This window comes from Oryzias latipes, chromosome 1 (assembly GCF_002234675.1).
Source record: "Oryzias latipes chromosome 1, ASM223467v1".
NCBI lineage: Eukaryota > Metazoa > Chordata > Actinopteri > Beloniformes > Adrianichthyidae > Oryzias > Oryzias latipes.
The window spans coordinates 7,293,833-7,314,633 of NC_019859.2; the positions used below are offsets into that span (position 1 = coordinate 7,293,833).

The 20,801-nt window shown below is 41.7% G+C and overlaps 1 protein-coding gene across 1 annotated transcript in view; it reads right to left on the minus strand.

Moving 5' to 3' along the window:
• The window catches only part of LOC101164279 (VPS10 domain-containing receptor SorCS3), a 262,968-nt gene that overhangs the window by 64,791 nt on the left and 177,376 nt on the right, over positions 1 to 20,801 (minus strand). The window contains exons 5-7 of the mRNA XM_023954909.1: positions 7,244 to 7,317; positions 1,931 to 1,995; positions 1,449 to 1,567 (exon numbers count right to left, since the gene is read on the minus strand). Of these exons, the coding sequence (XP_023810677.1) occupies positions 1,449 to 1,567; positions 1,931 to 1,995; positions 7,244 to 7,317 (258 nt within the window). The remainder of the gene's footprint in view (positions 1 to 1,448; positions 1,568 to 1,930; positions 1,996 to 7,243; positions 7,318 to 20,801) is intronic.

The following is a 20,801-nucleotide window of genomic DNA, read 5'->3' on the forward strand; positions in this document are numbered from 1 at the left end:
CTTCAGTTCAAATCCAGGCCTCGACATTCCATCGGTTATCACTATTTTCATCAGGGTGTGTATGTGTGTGTGTGTGTGTAGGGGGGGGGGGGTGTCAGCATTGTTTGCCGTGTCATTTTGTTTTCAAATTTGATTGTATTTTATGCAAAGCACTTTGAGTGACATGTGTTGTAAAAGTGCAATATAAATAAAGGTTGATTTGATTTGATTTGAAATGTGAGCCTTCTGTGTTTTCTATTTCAATTTGTATCTTAGACCTGATATAACAAGATTTTTTTAAACTACGTTCTGAACTTTGGAGTTGAAAGACTCGGTTGGTGCTTGATGAGTCTCTTCTGGAGCAGCATTCCAACGGTTTGCTTTGATTTGACATCAAATTGAATGCAGACAGCCTCATTCATCTCAGGGGTCCTCCCCATGGCTTATAACCACTGGATGTAACGCAGACATTTTCTCTTTTTTTGCATAAATCCATTTTAACTTAATTTACTTTTGACCGCAACATACAAGTTATTTTCAAAATGAAATACAAAAATCCCCCTGACTGTAAATTGAACTTCTTATACAGTCATTTTGCTCAATTAGCTGGCATTTAATAATAATAATGGATTGGATTTATCTGCACTTTTCAAGACACCCAAAGCACTTACATTGTGGCCATTATTCATTCACTCCTCATTCATACTTGGTGCAGACTGACAGAGGTGTGGTTGCCAGTTCACACCTACGGCCCCTCTGACCATCACCGGGATCATTCATGCACATTCACACACCAGTGGAGCCACACTGGTGGCAAGGAGGGTGAAGTGTCTTGCCCAAGGACACAACACCATTTTGGCTGGTGGGAGCGAGGATCGAACTGCCAACCCTTTGATCATCGGACGACCTGCTCAACCACCTGAGCCACTGTCGCCCCAACATCTCAACATAAAAAAATGACAAAACTTAATTAACTCAGATAGGTTAACTATATACCTACAAACTTATTATTTATTCAAACTGTTACCGTTTTTCTTTAAATCCAAAGAGCCACAGTGGTGAAACTAAGGAGCCACACGTGGCTCCAGGGCCTCAGGTTGCAGACCCCAGACTTAAACCAAGTTATTTTCACTCTGTCACTGTGGCTACTGTTCTAAGAATCTTGGTTACTAAACTGAAAACTAGTTCTTCGGATGTTCACAATTGCTTTTTTTTTTTTTTCATTTAAATATCAAAGCTTGGTTTTGTGGTCAAAAGTGGAGTTACGGCACTAGTGGCAGAATTTACACAGTAGTTGCAGGCACATGGTCATTGCCTTATATTCTTTTCTCTTAGGAATCATACAAGTACTGTTTAGTTGTATTTAAACTTAATTGATTTAAAAATAATCTTAAAGCCAATCCCGCACACTTCATCAGAATCACCTGTCATGTCGCAGGCAGTGAAGGGCTGTGTGTGTAGAGCCCCACCTGTATGAAGATGTAGTCATCTTGAACTATTAGGGAGCTGATGTCAATGAACCCAGGGAAAGGATAGTTCCTGTTAGCCTCCGTGCACATCTGAGCTCTGCACGTGATGTACTGCACATCTGCAACAGACAGATACAGAGAGGATGAAGGAGCTGTGCTTGGTAAACTTAACGGACGGGGATTCTGTGTTTAATAGGGACTATGATGCCCCCCCCTACATTCCCCTTTTGTGCTGTGAGATGTTTTCTGCTTCTTCTTTTTTTAACTTGTCCTGTCCAAGGTCTCTTGTGATGCACTTATTTTTCTGTCTTCTGACACACAAGGTGTGAATTTGTATAAAACCCTTTTGTATTCACTTATAAAGATAATAATCAGTTCAAAAAGAGGAGAAGAAAAGCAACATTAGAGGTGTGATCTATGGGTACCGTTACTTACAGCACACACCTGTTTGTGACTTGTGTATGTTTACGGGAATTACTTACTTCCATCTGGAGTGTGAGCCTCCATGTGCACCAGATCTGGCTCCTTGTCCAGGCCTGCAACAGACCTTTAGAGAATTGATGGAAAAAACAATGAGAATAAATTGAAGAAATGCAAAGCCTGACAGTTTAGCTGAAAGATAAGCGTGTTATTGTGAAAATAGTGTTAACCTGCAGGAAACATCCAGGATAAATTGTCCCACATATTTTTTTTCAATAATTCCCCAGAGAATTATAACTACACTTCAGTCAGACAACTCATGCAGTAAAGAAAATTTAATTTCACATTATTTTAGTTTGGCATAAAACTCTGTTCAATTACTTGAGACGATACCTCCATAGAAAATTTGGGGAAAGAAACTACCCAACGGAGCTCACAGGTGGAAGCCGGGGAGGAGGGTGTGTTGACAAACCCAACGCTGCGGTAAAGAAGGAGAAGGAATGAACACGTACGCCTGGAATTAAATAGGACGCTGAACAGGTGAGTTGATTGATCTGAACCGCCCTGGTTTAGCCATTTAAAACGCTCTTGTCGAGTTGTCAGCCCCAAATGCTCCAGAAATCTGGAAAATATTATCAAGTAATTTTAGAGGCTCATATTTTGATATTATTCACTCTTTTTTTTTTCATTTTCTATTCCGTTTAGTGCCTTTCGGGGTCACAGGGCTGCCGGAGCCTATCCCGGCCACTTGTGGGCGAAGGCAGGACACCCTGGACAAGTCGCCAATCTGTTGCAGGGTAGAATGTCCACAATCACACACCCATTCACTCTCACTCTAACACCTATGGACAATTTACAGTTCCCAATTAACCAAGAAGCATGGTTTTGGATGGTGGAAAAAAAAATTGATATTAATGTGCACAAATGTAGAGACTATTTCTTGTATCCTATATAACAGTCGAGCAGTCATTTCACAACCCTTTGGTGTACACAGAAATTAAAATCCTGCTTAAAATCTGCCACATGTCCCAATCCTGTGGCTCTAACAAGTTCAGATCATCGTTCTATCACCGCTGTGCTTTGATATGTAGTTTTATCAATTGTGACCAAATATCTTCATTGTCATTTCACGTTTAAATGACATTGACCTAGAAGTCTCTCGTGTGTTTGGTCTGTTTGGCATCTCTGGGTCTTTCTTCTTAAAGACTCATCCTCCTAAAATCCAGTCAATCTTCCTTTGTGTTGTAACCGCTTTTTACATCAAATGGGGGAGACTTTTCCCATGAAGTTCATTTGTTTTATCTGTCTTTTTTAAACTCTTGTGTTTATTTTCATTTGTGTTTGAAATAAAGAATTCAATTACTCATTATTTATTGACTTGAATTGAAATGTAGTTTTTTTTGCAGACCAATCAAAGGGAAATCTTTGGAAATGGCTTTGAAGTTCTACATAGATATATTAATGTGGTTGGATGTTGTTCCCTTCTGTATTTCAAACTGAACTTATTCACATAATAAAATCATGAGTTTTACAAAATGCAAGTGTTATTTTTTAAGTAATTCATATTTCAGTTTGTTTGTTTTTTTGCTTCAGATCTGGTTAAATCCAATTAGCTGGCTTTTATTTTTTAGCCTCAGACATTAAAAGTGAGAGATGAAGCATGTGGTCACATGACCCACAGATGACATATTTTGTGAGTCAAACACATCTATCAATAGTTGGGAAATGCCCACCACAGCTGCTTTGGAGCTCTCCTGCTTATGTCAAACAGCTGCACCCCAATTTTAGAGCATTTTTGATCATACTTTTCAACTAAAATTGTCAAGGAAAACTAAAATCACTCTGAGCATGAATCTTTTGGATGTTACATCTGAAGCAAAAAGGGTTTAGTTCTTTTTCTGTCTTGAAGTTGAATTGATTTACATTGAAGTGAACAGGGACAGGCTGGATTTTTGTAGCAAGGGCCTGCCTGAGTGATTAGTCATCGACATGATAGACGCTACTTTCAATTTTAACCAGCCTCAAGGTGGACGTGATCTTGTTTCCACTCAGGAATGTATTAGATATCTGCCATCCAGAAAAAAAAAATAGTTCAGTTTAAATTTCTACAGCACGTGTATAATCCCTCACAGTGACATGCAGTGCTGCATAACAAACAATAATCCTAAAGTTGCTATATAATTAAAAACACCACATTACAAAGATGTAGTTAGAAAAAAAGATTACATAAAAACAGTCTTGAACTTTTTTGGTTTTATAAGCTGGTAACGCTTTGTGCTCAAGTCTCATCTGATCATTTTTTTAAATCTATTTTCAAAGAATTCACAGTTGTTTTGAATTGTGATTATGCTGTTTTTAGTCCTAATCAAAACACCTACACCTATTGTTTTCTAGGATACAATGTCTGAGCGGCATTAGCTCATTTGAAATGTTCTTCTGATTCGTAGGTTGGACTATGAGCACGGAGAAACTTCTTCCACACAATTCATCTCTTCACTCTCCAGTCCCTCACACATCCAACCTAACATCACCTGTGCAACAAAAATGGTAGCAATATTGGAGCTATCCAGCCAGTTTTGAGCCAGCTCAGACGAGGAAACAAAGACGTACTTGGATTTAGTTCTCCACAAGTGGATGCGTCAGAATGGAGCAGAGAAGGGGCATTGCTTGCTATAGTAGCTTTTACCTACAGTCTTTTCCAACAGTGTTTTTTTTGTTTGCCCTCTGGAGGGAGCCCTCTGCCGTGTCCCTTGGGTGCCGGCTTCCTGGGCCCAGCAGCCCTCTCTCCACGCAGGGAAAATGATCCCTGAGTTGACTGGCAGGACCATGAGCCAGGGATCATGGGGTATCCGTGTCGCTGTGGCGCGGGTTCTGGTCTTTGAGCACTGGCCTTCTCCAAAATTCCAACAATAGGTGAGCCTGGTGGGGCCATGTTTATAACACCCCTTGGGGACCCCCACTTCTCTTGTGCATCCTCCAGGGAAAGATTGGGAGGCCCCTTCCTTTTTCTCTTCTGGAACTCCCGTGGGCTGGCTGGGTGGGTGGCTGTTTGAAGCGTGGCGGATCTCCCTTGGAGGACCCTGGCTCGTGCCTGGGGTTGGGGTGGGGGGTTGCTCAGAACCCCTGGGTGGTGGGCTGTTCATCAGGGGGTGCTTTTCTCTTCTGATTGAACTGGAGCTTGCACTCTGTTCACCTGTGCCTCCTTGCTCACTGGCATTGTGGTGGTCCTGCTGGCCCTGGCCTGGGTGGCAGACATGATTGCCTGGCAGGTGGTTTTCCGGCTTTACCATGCGTGACTTGGGTGTCCTGGATACCACTGATCTCTCTGTGGGAGTTTCCTGTGGGGATGACTGGGCACTCTTCCTCTTTTTTTTTTACATTCCCGCATCCACCCCAGGAGAACATAGACACTCACTCAAACACAGGTGCTATCTCACCTTTGCACAAATAGTTTGCGCTACTGAAGGAAATGTTTCACACTAGTAAGTTGAATGCATAAGTATGTGTGTGTGAATGGTAGTTATATCATGTACATTTTGACATGTTTATATGTGAAGATATTTGGAGCAAACAGGTGTGTTTGTAACATGACTGTGTGTATGAACAGGCCCCGCCCCTTTTAGATTTGTTCTACACTACACTTGACAGTACTGATTGTGATCTTCCAGCAACTTGTTGCTTTATGATGGTTTACGATTTAACCACCCCTTTCTATAATCCCCCCCAACATCTCCCTCTCATCTTCCCTCCTCTACTTTTCCGTCCGGTCCAGCAAAAATCGGTTATATATAGAAATAATATACATAAAGTTTAATGTAAATTACGAAAGGAGTTTATTCAACTATGCACCTTGTGTTTCAATAGATTCATAAACCCTGTTGTAACAGTAAAATATGTTCAACAAATGAGACCTTCAGCTCTCATCTGTTTTTTAGATTTTGGACAGGACACGCAAAAAAAAATAAAAAATCCTGCCATTACGTGCAAATATGTGGCTCTTCAATTACTTTGTCCACTCTCCGATGAAGTAGGTGAGGGGGGGGCCCAGCAACACGGGGTTGTGTGTGCACTGTTTGCACAAACAGAGTGGGGGGCCAGATTGGGCAGTTTTCTGTTCAAATTAGACAGGTTTTTGCTCAAATTGAGCATTCTTTCTTTGCCCAATGTGGCAACACTGTACAGACACCACGCTCGGAGGAACTCCATAAGTAAATTTAAGCTCGTTACTGTAAAAATTAAAGACATAATGTGACAAAAATATCAATCTCAAAACTTCACCTTGGTATAAATACTATCAATACTCAGATCGATATGCCCACCCCTAATGTCAAAGTGCCAGAAACACAGTTTTTATCGGAACAGGTCTTTAAAGTCTGCAACGGTCTAAGCACCTCTAAGGTGTTGAGGAAGATCATTTTACAGAAAAACAAATGCTGTCAATGCTTGGTTGTCTTTGCATGGAAACTATTTAATCACATTTAAAGCAAAAAATGGTTAAAACTTCCTTTTACATGTTCATTTTTACTGTAACCAAAAACCACAGTGCCCCTTGTGTACCCTAAATGTTCTTGCTTTCGTTCTTCTGTTCATCCTTTATTTGCATCTCTAGACAGGACCTGGCTTCGTTGGTTATTTTGATGCTGTTGGATTAGCTCTTACTCCCGTTGTGGCAGTGGTTCAAATCCCTTCAGGATGATGAAGTTGCTGCATGGACACGGCCAACTGCACTCTTGCCTGGAGGTGGTTGCAGTGCTGCTGTCCTTTAAACGGCTTTGCTCACGAGGGGCAAGGACAGCAAAGGGTTGTGTGCACTGTTTCAGGTTACTACAGAATCGCTTGGAAGGAGCTCCAGATTCATGCACGGCAGGAGGATTATGGCCCACGGCAATCCCAAGTACCCTCCCACCCCCCATCACCCTACTGAGGGGGAGCAGTGAGCTGGAAAAGAGATCCCGCCCTATATTTGTGATGAGTTTGCACTTTCTACAGAGGGAGTACACTACCGGGGAGTGAGCTGTAGAGGTGAGTGGATGAGAAGCGACAGCAACGTCCCGGATCCATTATTAGTCATGACTCTTCCAAGTTTGCATGCAATCAGAAACTCCCCCCTCCCTACCCAACTGCTGATGTAAAAAAAAAAAAAGTATTTATGTGCCTGATATGAGCAGGAGGGTGCAGTGGAGTGGAGTGTGCCCTCAGAGGCTTGCATGCAAAGTGAAGAAGTTTTTGATTGTGGAATGATATGTCCAAGATTTCAGCGGCATCGCTGCTCAGAGGCAGGGCCCATCAGAGACACAGACATGACTTTCTAAGCAGTGCCCCACGACAGGAGCTCTATCTGCTCTCCAGTAAAGATGTGAAAAGAGGCGACTCACCAGTAAAACCTGTTTGGGGTGACTTGTTCGTGGATGAGCTGCCACTTCCTTCCAAAGTCTAGTGAGCTGTACAACTGCAGGGAGAACAGAGCAGAAGATGCATGATCTGTGAGTGTTTGTTGGATCATTGAATCGGATTGGAATCCCTCTGGATCTGATGTTCGCGAAAGTGGTCAGAACTGAGGGTGTTGGTCTGAAAGTGATGAGATTAAAGCAAAATGTCATACAAAGATAGGCAATCTAGATTAAGGACAGAAGGAAAGCTGAGTTCCTCCCATTTTTCTTTGGCTTGTATGACTTCTCTTTAGCAAAAGGTGTTTTCTTGTAAGTTAAGAAGTCACTGACTGTGTCTATGCACAGCCATATTTTCAGCACCACAAGTGGCACTTAAATAGCCTTTATTTTCTTTTCAGAAAAAGACAGTGGGCCCTATAATCAGGAGCGCCTTATATATGGATTACTTCTGGTTGTGTTTCCTGACTCGTCCACTTGGGTCCCTGTCAAATGCACGTACTCTGTATTGCTGTGGCCAACCTTCATTCCTCTCCTTTCCAGCGCAAACCTCCACCTCTCAAGCTTCTCCTCCACCTGTTCCCTGCTCTCGCTACAAATCACACTATCATCCAACCAGGATATCATGTGTAATTGGAGTGTAATATCTCAAAAAGAAATGTATTTGAATACATATTTTTTTATTTTATTTTATATTAAAGAAAAGGGTTTTTCACAGCTTGTAGGGACTGTGGCTCTGTCGATCCTGATGGAATATGGACCTACAGACTGCAAGGAGCAGCTGGTTGGTTGGGCTCCGTTTTCTGGCAGAGGTGTGAGGCCATCAACAATCTAAAAGGTATCTTGGCACCAAATCTTCAGAACATAAAAAAAAATGGTAAAACCTTAAACTATATCCTAAAAGCAGCAGTAAATTGCTCAATCTGTAGACATGTAACATTTAGGGCCCACATACATTAAATATAAATGACTCAATCAAAGTCTTTTGATGCCATGTACAATTTTACTTTGGGCAAAATTATAAACTGAGAAATTACTCACAATAACGGAGAATCCCACCCTGGCATGCTCAGAAATCCCTTCAGAAATTTACTGTGCCAGATTACACTGAACTGTATTGGAATCAATCCCTGCAAGCTGACCTTGAAACACTTGGATTAATGGTACTTTAGCACAAAACAGAGAATGGACAATCCCAAGAAGTCATGCTTGATTAAAAAAATAAAAATAAAAAATATATCTGCGTGGTTCAGGTTGCCTTATGTAAGTCTGTCCTTCCTAAATAAAACCTATAAGGCGTTTTTAGGTTAAAGCCATTTCTTCAGTGATCAAAACTAGTGCAGCAAGAAGAACAATGTGTCATCTGCATCATACTGTGAATCTGAGATTCTGCTAGATAGGCCTTTTTTGGCAGAGTTTTATCTGAGATATACAACAGTGAGAAGTGAGAATCAAAAGAGTAGAAGTCTTACAAAGAAAGCTTGACTGGAGGATAAGAGTTCAAAGTGGAGAGCAAGACAATCACACAATCAGCTGTGACTTTGAATGCAGAAACACAAGTTTGAGTTGAAACAGCCCATTTACTCAGAAGTAGATATTCTCTGAGTGTGAAGGGTATGAAAAAGTAGAAAATATGAATCTGAATCAAAGATCCCTGCTGTTAAATGGAAAAATATATTCTATTGAAAGCAGCAATGGTTAAAATCTGGGAAGTTTGGGGCAATTTGGTTCTTAAAATGATCTATTCAGCATTTCATTGTTTAAGCTTTCTACTAATGCAAGCACATTTCAAATTTGGCAACAATCATTAAAGCAGAATTAGTGACTCCAGGAAATCGGCCCTCCGAACTAAACTGCTATCCTATTCAACAAGCGGCCAATCACACACACATAGAAACTCATTCAGAGGTAGGTTAAAACGAAAGACTCCACAGGACCGAGATACGCAAAACTAAGTCAAATCTAAAATTAAACAGTGGACACTAAACCCAAGTAACCTTCGATGAATCCAGCCAGTGATGTATAGCTCTGCAGGTGTGCAGCATGGAGCCAGTGGCCCAATTTCAATGCACTAATTACATTTACTGGTGCTCGGGCAAGCAATTAATAACCCCTGTGCTTTTTCCCCAACACTGTATTGATTTATGGAGTACAAGCGGCTCTTTTACGAGTTGCTGCCTCTGTGCTTTGTTATTTCCTTGCAGCAAGGTGAGACTGTGGACCAAACAGAGGCTAATGCTCCTGCTGTGTACCTTTTGTTACAGCAAATCTTTTTGCAGTTGAACGTCTATCTTTGTCAGCAGGAGTATTTTTCAGTCGATAAAACCATTTTCACACCAAGCTTTTTCTGGAGAATTGGTCCAGGTGAGATAGGCTCTCGAGCGAAAAATGGGAGAAAGAAGAATGCTTTTATGTAAATATTTATGTTGATTACATGACGCACATGACATTTCAACGTTTAATCCTTTCAAACTCACATTTGTTGGCACATTTAATTTATCTTTATATGTAAGCCACAAGTGTACTGAAGCTACATATTTGGACTCTGGATTTAACTTTCTGTCATCAACTTTCTGTGTTGGAATCCAGTTTTACTGTAAGCAATCTTGAAATAGTTTTTGTATCTACTCTTCACTGGCAGTTTACAGATCCAGTTTAGCTGGGGTGGCGGTTGTTTATGTTGAAGGGGGCAAAGTTGTACTTTTTTTGTAATATTTTTAAATACATTTATTTAAACTCTCACACAACAGAAACTCAAACCTTTTTCACACCCTAAATGTTGATTGAAAAGAAAGACAGAAAAAAAGAGATTTCCAGAAACATCACTGAATTTAAATACAATTGAGATGTATTGTAAGCATGGGAAACAGTATGGAGCAACACGTTTTACTCAACATTCAAAAGAAGAACTATTTGGGGAAAATTAATAAAAGAATCTGTATCTATTTCCAGGGAAATGCCGCAATTAATAATTTTTGAGGCCCACTTGCTTGGGTTTATCAACTCCAAGGTCATCTGGATCCAAATGAATGCAAGTGCGGCTGCTGACGCACAGCGGTGAACACCCTGAAACAACAGAGCAGAGAAGGTGGAACTGATATGCTTGTCACCACTTTGCTTGCCTGCACTTGCCTTGCTGAGGCTGAAGCAGTTTCATTAGTGCTTGTGTAACCCTGACATGCTTTGCAGCTTCACCCCATCCACTGCAATGATGTAAAGATGTAAAGCTCTCGCTAGACTTTGTACGATTATCGTGGGCCATAGGCTTTATAAAGGGCATGCGCAATCAGTTCTGTTGACGGAAGTTAGACAAAGAGAGCTGTCACTGCATGCATGAGACGCAGGCGGGTGACGAGAAGCGCTATGCGAAGATATAATGTGGGAACTGGCCAGGTTCCACAGAGGATGGATGCTGTTTGGCCTTGATTTCAGGTCATCCCAAGCTGACATTGTGGCAACATTGAACTGGTAGGAGGGATTTACATCTACACCCCCATATGTGGATGTAATGGATTTACGCTATGAACTTTGCTTGCACTGAACTTCTTGGAACCGGACGTATGAACATTTTTGGAGGATGGACAGCAGATGCACTGCATTGAACTGATTGTGTTTTTGTTTTTTTTGGTTGTTTGTTTATTTTCAGTTGAAAACTAAATATGAATGTATATTCATATAACTAGAGTCTTTTGGGATTTTGGTTAACTGGCCACACTTGGGCATTCCGTGCACACTTTTTTTTTTTTGTTGACATGTTCTAATGTCTGTTATTAGTAGCTTTACGGTATAATAATAAAGATTGTGAAACTGAAACAATATGCTACCGCCGTCTGTCCTGGGGGGCCTGATTTGGGGATGACCTGCCCTCTGGTGCCAGGCCTGGCTGTCTGCTAAAACCTAAACAGAATTCAAAATGCCACTCCTCACACGTCACAACAAAGTCATCGTTCCATTCGTTCCAAACCAAATTCTGTGAAAGTCTGCAGCTTTCCAGAATTCAAAAACTCAAATGCAGGTCAGAGTTGTCAGCTATCAGCCAACTTTCTGCTGGAGTCAACTATCTGCTCCAGTTCAGAGGGCAGACACAGTTTTTTTTTTCTTTTAAATTAGTTTTCATACTTTTCTTTTTGAAAAAGTTCACAGGAAAGACTGGCTAATCATGAACCATGTTGTTGTGACATCAGAACTGTTCGGATCTTGAGGTTGTACTCTAAGATCAATTGTTGTGAGGATTATGTGGTTTAGTTAGGTTTTATGTTGTTTTTGATTGAGTCTCCCTTTGTCAGTTACTCCAGTTCCAGGTTCATCATGATTCACAGCTGTCTTTTTTTTTTTTTTTTTTTTAACTTGTCCTGTCCAACAGCTGGGCAGACAGATGAGAGCTGAGGGCCTCTTGTGTTGGACATATTTTACTTTAACAAGAGGGTTTATTAATCTTCAGACAAACCAAAGGTATGTCTGAATAAACCCCTTTTGTAATTGAGGCCAAACTTTATTAATTTCAATCATGTCTGAAAATCTTTGGTGTTGGACCGGACGGAAAAGGAAAGAGGGGAAGAAGAGAGAGGGACGTTAGAGAGAGGGGGGGTAGGGGGTGATAATAGCAGGGGAATGGAGATAAGACCATGAAGCAGCATAAAGCAACAAGTTTACTGGTTCTTAATCATTATGGTAAGGTTCAAATGTAGAAAAAAAAAAAAAAAAAAAAAAAAAAAAAAGGGGCGGAGCCTGTTCACAAACACACTCAAATGTTATAAACACACCTGCTAGCTGCAAAAATGTCCACCTGTCGACATGTACACAAAACAGATAGTGTTCACACGCATACTTATGCCTTAAAACCAACTAGTGTGAAATATTTCAGTCATGCAAACTGTTAGTGCAAAGGTGAGTTAACACCAGTGCTCAGGTGAGTGTTTATGTTCTTCTAAAATGGATGGTGGAACGTGAAAAGAAGGAGGGAGAGTGCCCAGCCATCCCCACCCCAAGACCCCCACCGCAGCAGCAGCGGCAGCCGGAATCCCCCCAACACCACACGGGAACCGGCAGGGAACAACCGCCGCCCGGGCGACCAAGACCGCCAACGAGGCCAGGGCCAGCAGGGCCGCCGCAAGGCCCCCAGAGGCCAGGGACGCACGGAGGGAGAGAGAGCGCCGCCCCAGCCCAACCAGGAGAGCAGCCCCCCCGCTGCGCCGGGAGAACCCAACGCAGGGCCCCACCGGAGAAGGACGCCCACAGCCCCAAACGAGCACCCCACCACCACCGAGGAGTTCCGGGCATCCCCCCGCCCCAACCCCAGGTACGAGCCAGGACCCCCCAAGGGAGACCCGCTCCGCACTCCAGGCAGCCACCCGCCCGGCCCACGGTTGGTCCAGGGAGGAGCGAGGCAGGGGCCCGCCGCCCCCGCCCAGGAGGGGGGAACCCCGGGGAAAAAAGAGGGCCCACAAGGGGTGTTGTAAATATGGCCCGACCAGGCTCGGCCACAGTTGGAAATTTGGCGGGGCCCAACACTCAGGAGCAAGGACCAGAACCCACCCCCCAGGGACCAGACACCCCCGGCTCAGATGTAATGTGAACCCCCCCACCGCGCGGAGAGAGCACCGCCGGGCCCAGGAAGCCGGCACCCCGGGGACACGGCCGCCGCTGCAAAGGGGCCCGTACCCCCCACCAGGGAAGAGGCAGGGGACAGACGGACCCAGGTCCCACCTTCCTTGCAAAATGTGTGTGCGTGTATGTGTGTTTGAAAGGGTGTGTGTGTGCATGTGTGTGTGTTTATGTTGGGATGTATATATTGAGGGGGGAGGGGTGTGTGTACTAAGGGGGGTGCGGTTAAAATTGGCGGGTAGGGCACTAAGGGGACATCTCCTGATTACTCACAGTGACGTCCCCTCACCCTCCCCACCAAGGGGCCCTAAATGTCTAAGGTGCGGTTAAAATTGGCGGGTAGGGTGCTAGGAGGACATCCACTGCTTGCTGGCAGTGATGTCCAAGCACCCCCCCTACCAAGGGCCCTACATGTCTAAGGTGCAAATAAAACCGAAAGAGGGGGGGCCCACTCCATACGGCAACCACAGGAGGGGGGCCACTGCCTAGTAAACCCCCCCCCCAAGGCTCATCGCAGGCTAAGCCCCCCACCCCCTTACCCTATTATGAGGTTATATGAGGAAGGGGGTAAGTTGGGGACAGATGATAGACTGTCCCCCGGTGTTCAAACAGCTGTCCCCCGCCCCCCCCCCCCCAGCAAGGGGGCCAGGCCCACCCAGCCCCGGGGCCCCACCCCCGGAGGCGCAGACACCCCAGGCCCAGCACCACCACCCCCACACAGAGAGAGAGGAGCCAGAAAGCGCCGCCCCCCCCCGGAGCAAGCCCAGGCCCCCACCCCCAAACGCCGGCCCTAGAAGAGCTCTGGTCAGGCCTCGACGGGACCGAGGCAGCCAACCGGCCGGGGAAACCGCCGATGGCCTCAGCGGAGACCCCGACCCGTCAACCCCCCCTGCCCCGTACCAATAGTGCCCTTCTCACATGATTTTTTCTTTTTCTTTTGAGTTTTTTTGTTTTTGTTTATTTTCCATCTTTGACGCCTTCAGATCACTGGTTTAAAAATTGATCAAACTGTAATCCTTTAATTTTCTCATGTAGGTTTGTGTTCCTCTTCTGTCAGAACATCAATCTTCCACCTCATAACTCTCTAACATTCACAACTATGCATCTAAATATTGATTCAGGTCCAATTAAAGGCTCCCACATGCCTAAGCTTGAAAAAATATACTTTTGATCTCTGAGGATTCCCTTCGGTAGGCTATGAGCTGGTGTGTTGGGCGAGAGGCACTCATCACTTTGGACAGTGAAATACGAATCCAGTGGGCAGCTACAGCCTCCCTGCTCTCCATTCATCAGCTCAATGACATCTTAAATTTTAAAACCTCTGAGCTGTCACAATGTAGGCTTCACAGTTTCCAAGTCACTTTAATAAATCAAGCACTCGTCCAGCCAACTGCCACGCAGCGGCAGAGTAGCTTGGAGAGGCGACAGTGGAGTCAGTCGCAGCTGGAGCTTTAAAGTCATGCATTTGTGGATTTATTTTTGCCTTGAACACAGCACAATGTGGGGTATCTTACAGGGAAAATTCAGGTTGACATATAAAATATGTCATAAATGTACACTAGTTAAAGTTAAAGAAGATTTTGGTACATTTGTTGCAGTTTAGGCCCTATCATGACCTATCAGTATATGAACTACCAAATATATGGGTTTGTCTGATTAGCCTTAACTCAACATTATTTGATACAGAATTTGAAAAAAAAAAAAAAATAGAAAACATTTGTCTTTGTATGCTTGTTTTTTTTTCTAGAAACACCTAAAATGTGCTCTGCTGCTAAAATGATGAAGAAATCAAGTATTTCCGGTGTCAGTTTCTCAAAGGATTTGCATGTTGGGCATGTTTACAGAGAATGGAGTGACTAAGAAGACATGAGGATCTTCTCCAATAGCTCAGATTCTTTAACAGTCCTGGTGGAACATTTATGTTTTAACTGGAAATGGGGTCAAATTAAGTAAAGACAGCTCGCCCTAAACTAGCTTTGCTGCAGCTAATGCTCATTATAACAAGCCTGGAAGCTGCTGCTCAGTCTAATACGTCACTGCACATTGACTGTTGGGACAAATTGCATACTTAGTCTGGTTCTGAAGCTTTTTTTATCTTCTGTGGTTACAGTATCATTCATGACACATGACAAAAAGGTGCTTAACCCTTGTGCTATCCTAGGCACTTTAACATTGGGAGTTGGGTCATCTAGACCCACTAGACAGTGCGCTAAACCTTTTTTCTTCAATGATTTGTGATCCTCACTGGTGTCCATGGATTACATGAAATCTTTCCACCTTTATCCACCTTTGTCATGGTAGGGAGAACACGTCAATGCAAAGGTGGGGTCATCTAAGGCAGCACAAGGGTTAAAGTGAAGCTTTATGAACCTCATCACCATCTCTATCTAAGATTGAAACTGTAGTCAAACTGGAGATTTGGCCAGTATCAGAACAGCAGATTTTCTGTTACTTCATATCAGGCCATTGTAGAGCAAAGATGACAACACGGAAAAACTACAGAGGTACGATTAACTAAACTGACAATCACTGATGTTATCTTCAGGGTTCTGAAGACCAGGAATGAACCCCAACTTGACTGTAGTTTGAAATCTAACAAAGTACCAAGTATGGCTGATTAAATGGTCCAAAGTAAAACATTTCTTTGGGTCCACCAATCAGTCAATTACACAAAAAGCTTGTATGAACCAAGAAAGAAAATTAAAAATAAATGTTCAATTGTCATGATTACAAAATAAAGCATTAAATACTGTTTTTTTTTAAACCTGGCAGTATACATATATGTATACTTAATCTAGAATTAAGTAGGAAATTGTACCCTTCTCAAACCAGCCTCCAACTACCATTTGAAGAACTTCAACATTTAGTACTTTAAATTTAGATACAGATTTTAGTTTATGGGGAAAACTACAAAAATGCAAACCAGTAAGTCCCTTTATACACTTGGTTTATCTCTTTTTTCAAGGCTTATGTAGGGCTACTCCTGGTCCTCAACATTTACCAAATTGCTTATATTCAACCACTCTGCACCACTTTCTGTTGGTTACTTGGATCGGGTACATTCAGTGAGTTAAAAACTGAAATCACAAGAGTAATCAGCCACAAATAAGATGGGTATCTGTAAAACAAGCGAAGCTGCCAATACAGACACAACTTTTACAGCGCCCTCTACTGGGTGTATGTTGCATTATTGGTATGTCTCAATAAACATCAAGGCACTGAAATAAAAACAATAAAAACAAAAAGGTTTTTTGTTTTCTTTAAGTGTGATAAAGTAAAAACTCAGGGTGAAGGAGAGCGTGCTAAGTCTTTACTGTATTTCATTCTTTCATCTCTGTTTTTTTAAAAGACCCACTTCAATAAAATTGTGTCTTTGGTGTTTTTAACACATTCTTGTGGAATTTTTCCTGATAATTGAGAAAATATGAAAAATAAGCTTAAAGTTGCATTTCGGAGTACTTCTTTGTTTGAGTTGTTGTGAAACAGGAATAAATGAAAAATGCAATGAAACGATTATCTGAAATCAAAAAAAGATTGTATTTGTGACATAGAAACTGTAGAGGGCAGGCCACAAGCTCCCTTCTGATGCATTCCCTTATGGACAAAAAGATATGTTACAAGTCAGGTTTTTCATCAAACTTTAACTGCTAAGTCTTGCTTCTTTTCTGAAGAAACTAGCAAAGGGGTGATGATGAAACTGGGCCTAAATAGGCTTTCTCAGCAGAAACGAGAACGTCCAGCTTTGTGCTGGGCAACCTCTTTTCTATGCACGTGTGTGGGGGGTAATATTCAGTGGTTGTTGCTCTCCAACTATTTAAAGCCTGATGTAAGTGCATTCCAACTCTGGAAAAAAATATGAAATGGAACAAAAGATAAATGATGGCTCCACGGCAGCTGTCAAAGCTGGAAATCAATTAAAACACAATGTGCAGGTGCAGCGGAGCTGCTTCTAAAACAGCTGACAGAGCTGGCAGAGTTCTGTTGCACACTCACACCAACCACTTGTTTGCTTTCGGGGCTGCCACTAAGTCCACAGACGCTGCAGACAGGAGAGGCTCAGATCATAATCATAGGCTTCCTGAGCGCTCGCTCCAAAAAAGCCCGCAGTGCGAAACAGAGACGACAGGAGGCAGAGACACAATCCTCCAGAAAACATTTTTTAACCAACCAATTAGTGACAGGATGTGTGGAGCAGCTATTTTCAGCCTGCACACGCCCGGCTGCATCACGCTGCTGCATCACACCGCTGCTGATGCCTGCATGCTAAATGAGATATTAGAAGTTTGGCTTGAAGCTGCAGGAAGTTGAAGTGGATAAAAAGGTTCAAGTTCTCTCTGCATTTATCAGATTCTCCACTTCTCCATGCTTGTTGTTTCCTATGGCAACCAGTACAGCTGCATATCAGAGTTTGAACAAAATGCTGGAAAAAAATTAGCATTGCAGCTGGAAAAAGTAAACAAATGTTATATTTTCAATTGTGTATATTTTACAAAGAAAATTTATCAGTTTCTAAAGCAAAAATATGTTGTAAATCCGTTTCTCAGATTGGAGGAACAGATCAATAAATCTTAATAATCTATACTCCAGGACAGGTTAATGACCACATTTAACTTAATGGCCTTATTAATGTAATTTTCCTCTCTTTAAGTCGTACTAAAAATGATTTAAAAAACTAATTTGTTAGGGTGTGCAGGCGTTTTTTTTTTTTTTTTTGAATGGCTGTCGTTTGCTTCTCCTCAGGTTTAGTCCCTGAGGCCACACATTTTCAACACCTTGACTTTGCAGTGAGATTTTTTTGACCTGACAAAGTTTTACTGAGCAAAGTTCATAATGGAACTTGAGATAAATCTATTTTATTCTCAATATCTGAGTTAGCTTGGATATTTTGTTCACATTTTTGGAATGTTTTATTCTAGAAAGAAACATCTGGATCACTACCAACCTGGAGGGGCTGTGACTGGATGTGAAACTCAAAAGCTGCTAAACTAGAAGAAGAGAAAACAAATGTCATGTACAGTTCTATGAATCGCGGATGACCGCCAGATAGACTCGGGTTCCCTGGGCTCTCGCGAGACTGGAGTGATGAGTATCAATCTAATCACTCAATACTTCACCTTGGTATCGATCAATACTATGATTGATACTGTTCTCTCGCTATATTGCTGTTCACCTTTCCCGGTTTTGCTGATTTATTTTTTTTATCAACATATTGTGTTTTCCGTCTTGATTGGCTGTAGAGCGTTGTCAAAGTTCCCGTAGCGTGTCTGCTGTACAGAGAGCTGTGTAAAAAATGTCTAAGAAATGTGTGTACTGAGCCTTAAAATGTTTATAATAATTGAGAACATTTTTTTATTTCATTTTATTTTTAGAGCATAACCAGAGCATAACCACGGATCATATGTACCACTGTATTAAAAATAAATAAATAAATAAAAAACAATAATGTATGCTAACAGTACCTGTGTTAAAAAAGAAAAAAAGGTCAGTAGTCTTTTAGAAGACCTCAGTCTTATAGTTCAAACGATACTTTTTTCCATAGCGGCAACGATCTGCTGCAAAAAGAAGAAAGGATCAAAACTTCAGAATTATTGAAATGATGAAGGTTCCTGTGTTCCAAACAATTGGTGTAAGTCACTTTTACAACTCTTAATTAAGCCCCCTATAAACTGTTGATGCATGTGTGCACAAGGCTGGAAATCAAATGGCTTCTGGCACAACTTGGGCATAGTCTGGATGGGAGGGGACAGATTTTATACCCTACGATTTATTGAGCCTGCAAAGAAAACAAGTACTGAGGTGATCCTGTATGCTGGGAGGTGTGTGGATGGGATATAGGAAGGAAAAATGTGACTGAGGGGCTGTAAAGGAGATCTTCACCTGTCTTCCATCTTCCTTTTTTAGATTCAATCTATCAAAACTCTTAAACAGTCTCATCCAGCTAAGGTGGAGGCGAACACCACAAGTCTCTTTTTTTTTTTTTAAGTTTGTTCTGAAACTCAAACAATGGCCTGCAGCTGCCAATTTATGTCTACGTGAACCGAAAATGTCTGTAATTGTTGCATTAGAGAACAATAAGTAATTTAGCTGTAATTCCCCTTGATTTTTGTAGTGATCAGTGTTTTCATCACAAAACAACTATCTGATATATTCATTGCTATTTTCATCTCCAATAAGAAATTACTTCAGAGAAATCAGACAGTCAATTGGAGACAAAGTGTAATAAAAACCACAATTTGTTCTCTTCATGTTGAGTCTTTGTTACTGCTGTGCAGAAATCAAAGTTGTTCACTGTGAATTCACTCACTAAAACTGTTTGATTGATGGGACCAAGCCCCTACCATCTGTTCGGAAACCAGGAGATACCAAATTGAATTTAACCACTGAAACCAGATTGCAGAAAGAAGCCCATCTCCATTGAATCCCATCTTGAAAACTCAAATTTTAAGCTAAAATATTTAAACCAAGGTTTAAATCAGTTTTATTTTTATTTATCCTTTATTTTTCCAGGCAGGACAGATTAAGAACAACATTATTATTGCAAAAGAAAATAACTTTTTAAAAAGGAAGGAAAGAGGTTACAAGAACAAGAAATAAATAATTATAATTGGAAAAAAAAACACAATTGAAAACTATAAAATCCTAAAATCATTGCACTGTGTGACAGCAGCATTGATCTTTCAAATGGTCATTAACCCTTGTGCTATCTTAGATGACCCCCCCCCCTTACATTGACGTGTTCTCCTTACCATGACAAAGGTGGATAAAGGTGGAAAGATTTCATGTAATCCATGGACACCAGTGAAGATGACAAATCATTGAAGAAAAAAGGTTCAGAGCACTGTCTAGTGGGTCTAAATGACCCAACTCCCAACGTTAAAGTGCCTAAAGTGCACAAGGGTTACGATTGGTTTTAAAATCTGCTTGTGAAACAAAAGTGTCAAATCTGAGAGTTTTTTCTAAGTCATTCCAGTCTCTGGCTCCAGCAGATTTAAAATACAGGGAACCAAGAAAAGAGTTTGATTGTGGGAATATTAACAAGATAAGTTTAGCAGGGCAGGTATTGGACACGGGGGATGCAAAAGCTGGCTCTGATAAGGTGGAGAAAGAGTTTTGAAAATTAACAGTAGCCAATTTATTTTTGACATGTGAATAATGAAGTCCAATTCACTGATGCATAGTGGTGAGTTTTAAATGGAGCATTTGTCATAAATCAAATAGCAGAGTGAAAGAGAGGTTCCAACTTTTGTAGCAGATAATTACAAGTTGATGTGTAGAAAACATCACCATGATCAAGAATAGGAAGTATAGTTGTTTGAACCAAAGTTCGTCTTGCTGAGAAGGTAAAGGCGCATGCTGTAGAGAACGCCAATTGTTGATTTAACCTTCGACTGCAAATGGCCAATGTGGGTTAAGAAGGATAAAGTATTGTCTAGCCAGATTCCAAGATATGTGTACTCAGTAACTTGTTCTAGAGGTGTCTGATCAATCATGGAGATAGTGGGGGTATTTGATGGTGGATGTCCTTTCTCACCAAACCACATGATTTTGTCTTTGTTGCATTCAACTTTAGACCCAGTCTGGAGAGGTAAAGGTGGATTCCATTAAAACTATGTTGAAGCTGTTTTCTCACTAAGTTCAGGGAGGGGCAGATGGAGTAAAGAACTGTGTTGTCAGCACAGAGATGAGTTTACAGAATCACCTGTTGTTGATATATTTGGAGAAAAGAGTGTGTCCAATGATAGAACCCTGTAGCACGCCAGTGGTAAGTGGCTGAGAAAGAAATTATTCTGTTTTAATGCATTGCTTTCTTTAACTGAGATAGTTTGAGAACCATAACAGTGAGATTTCAGAGACACTAATATATCACAAAGCCTGTCAACAAGACAAGGATGATTAACAGAGTCAAATGCTTTAATTGTTGAGTCTACCCAGGGATCAATCT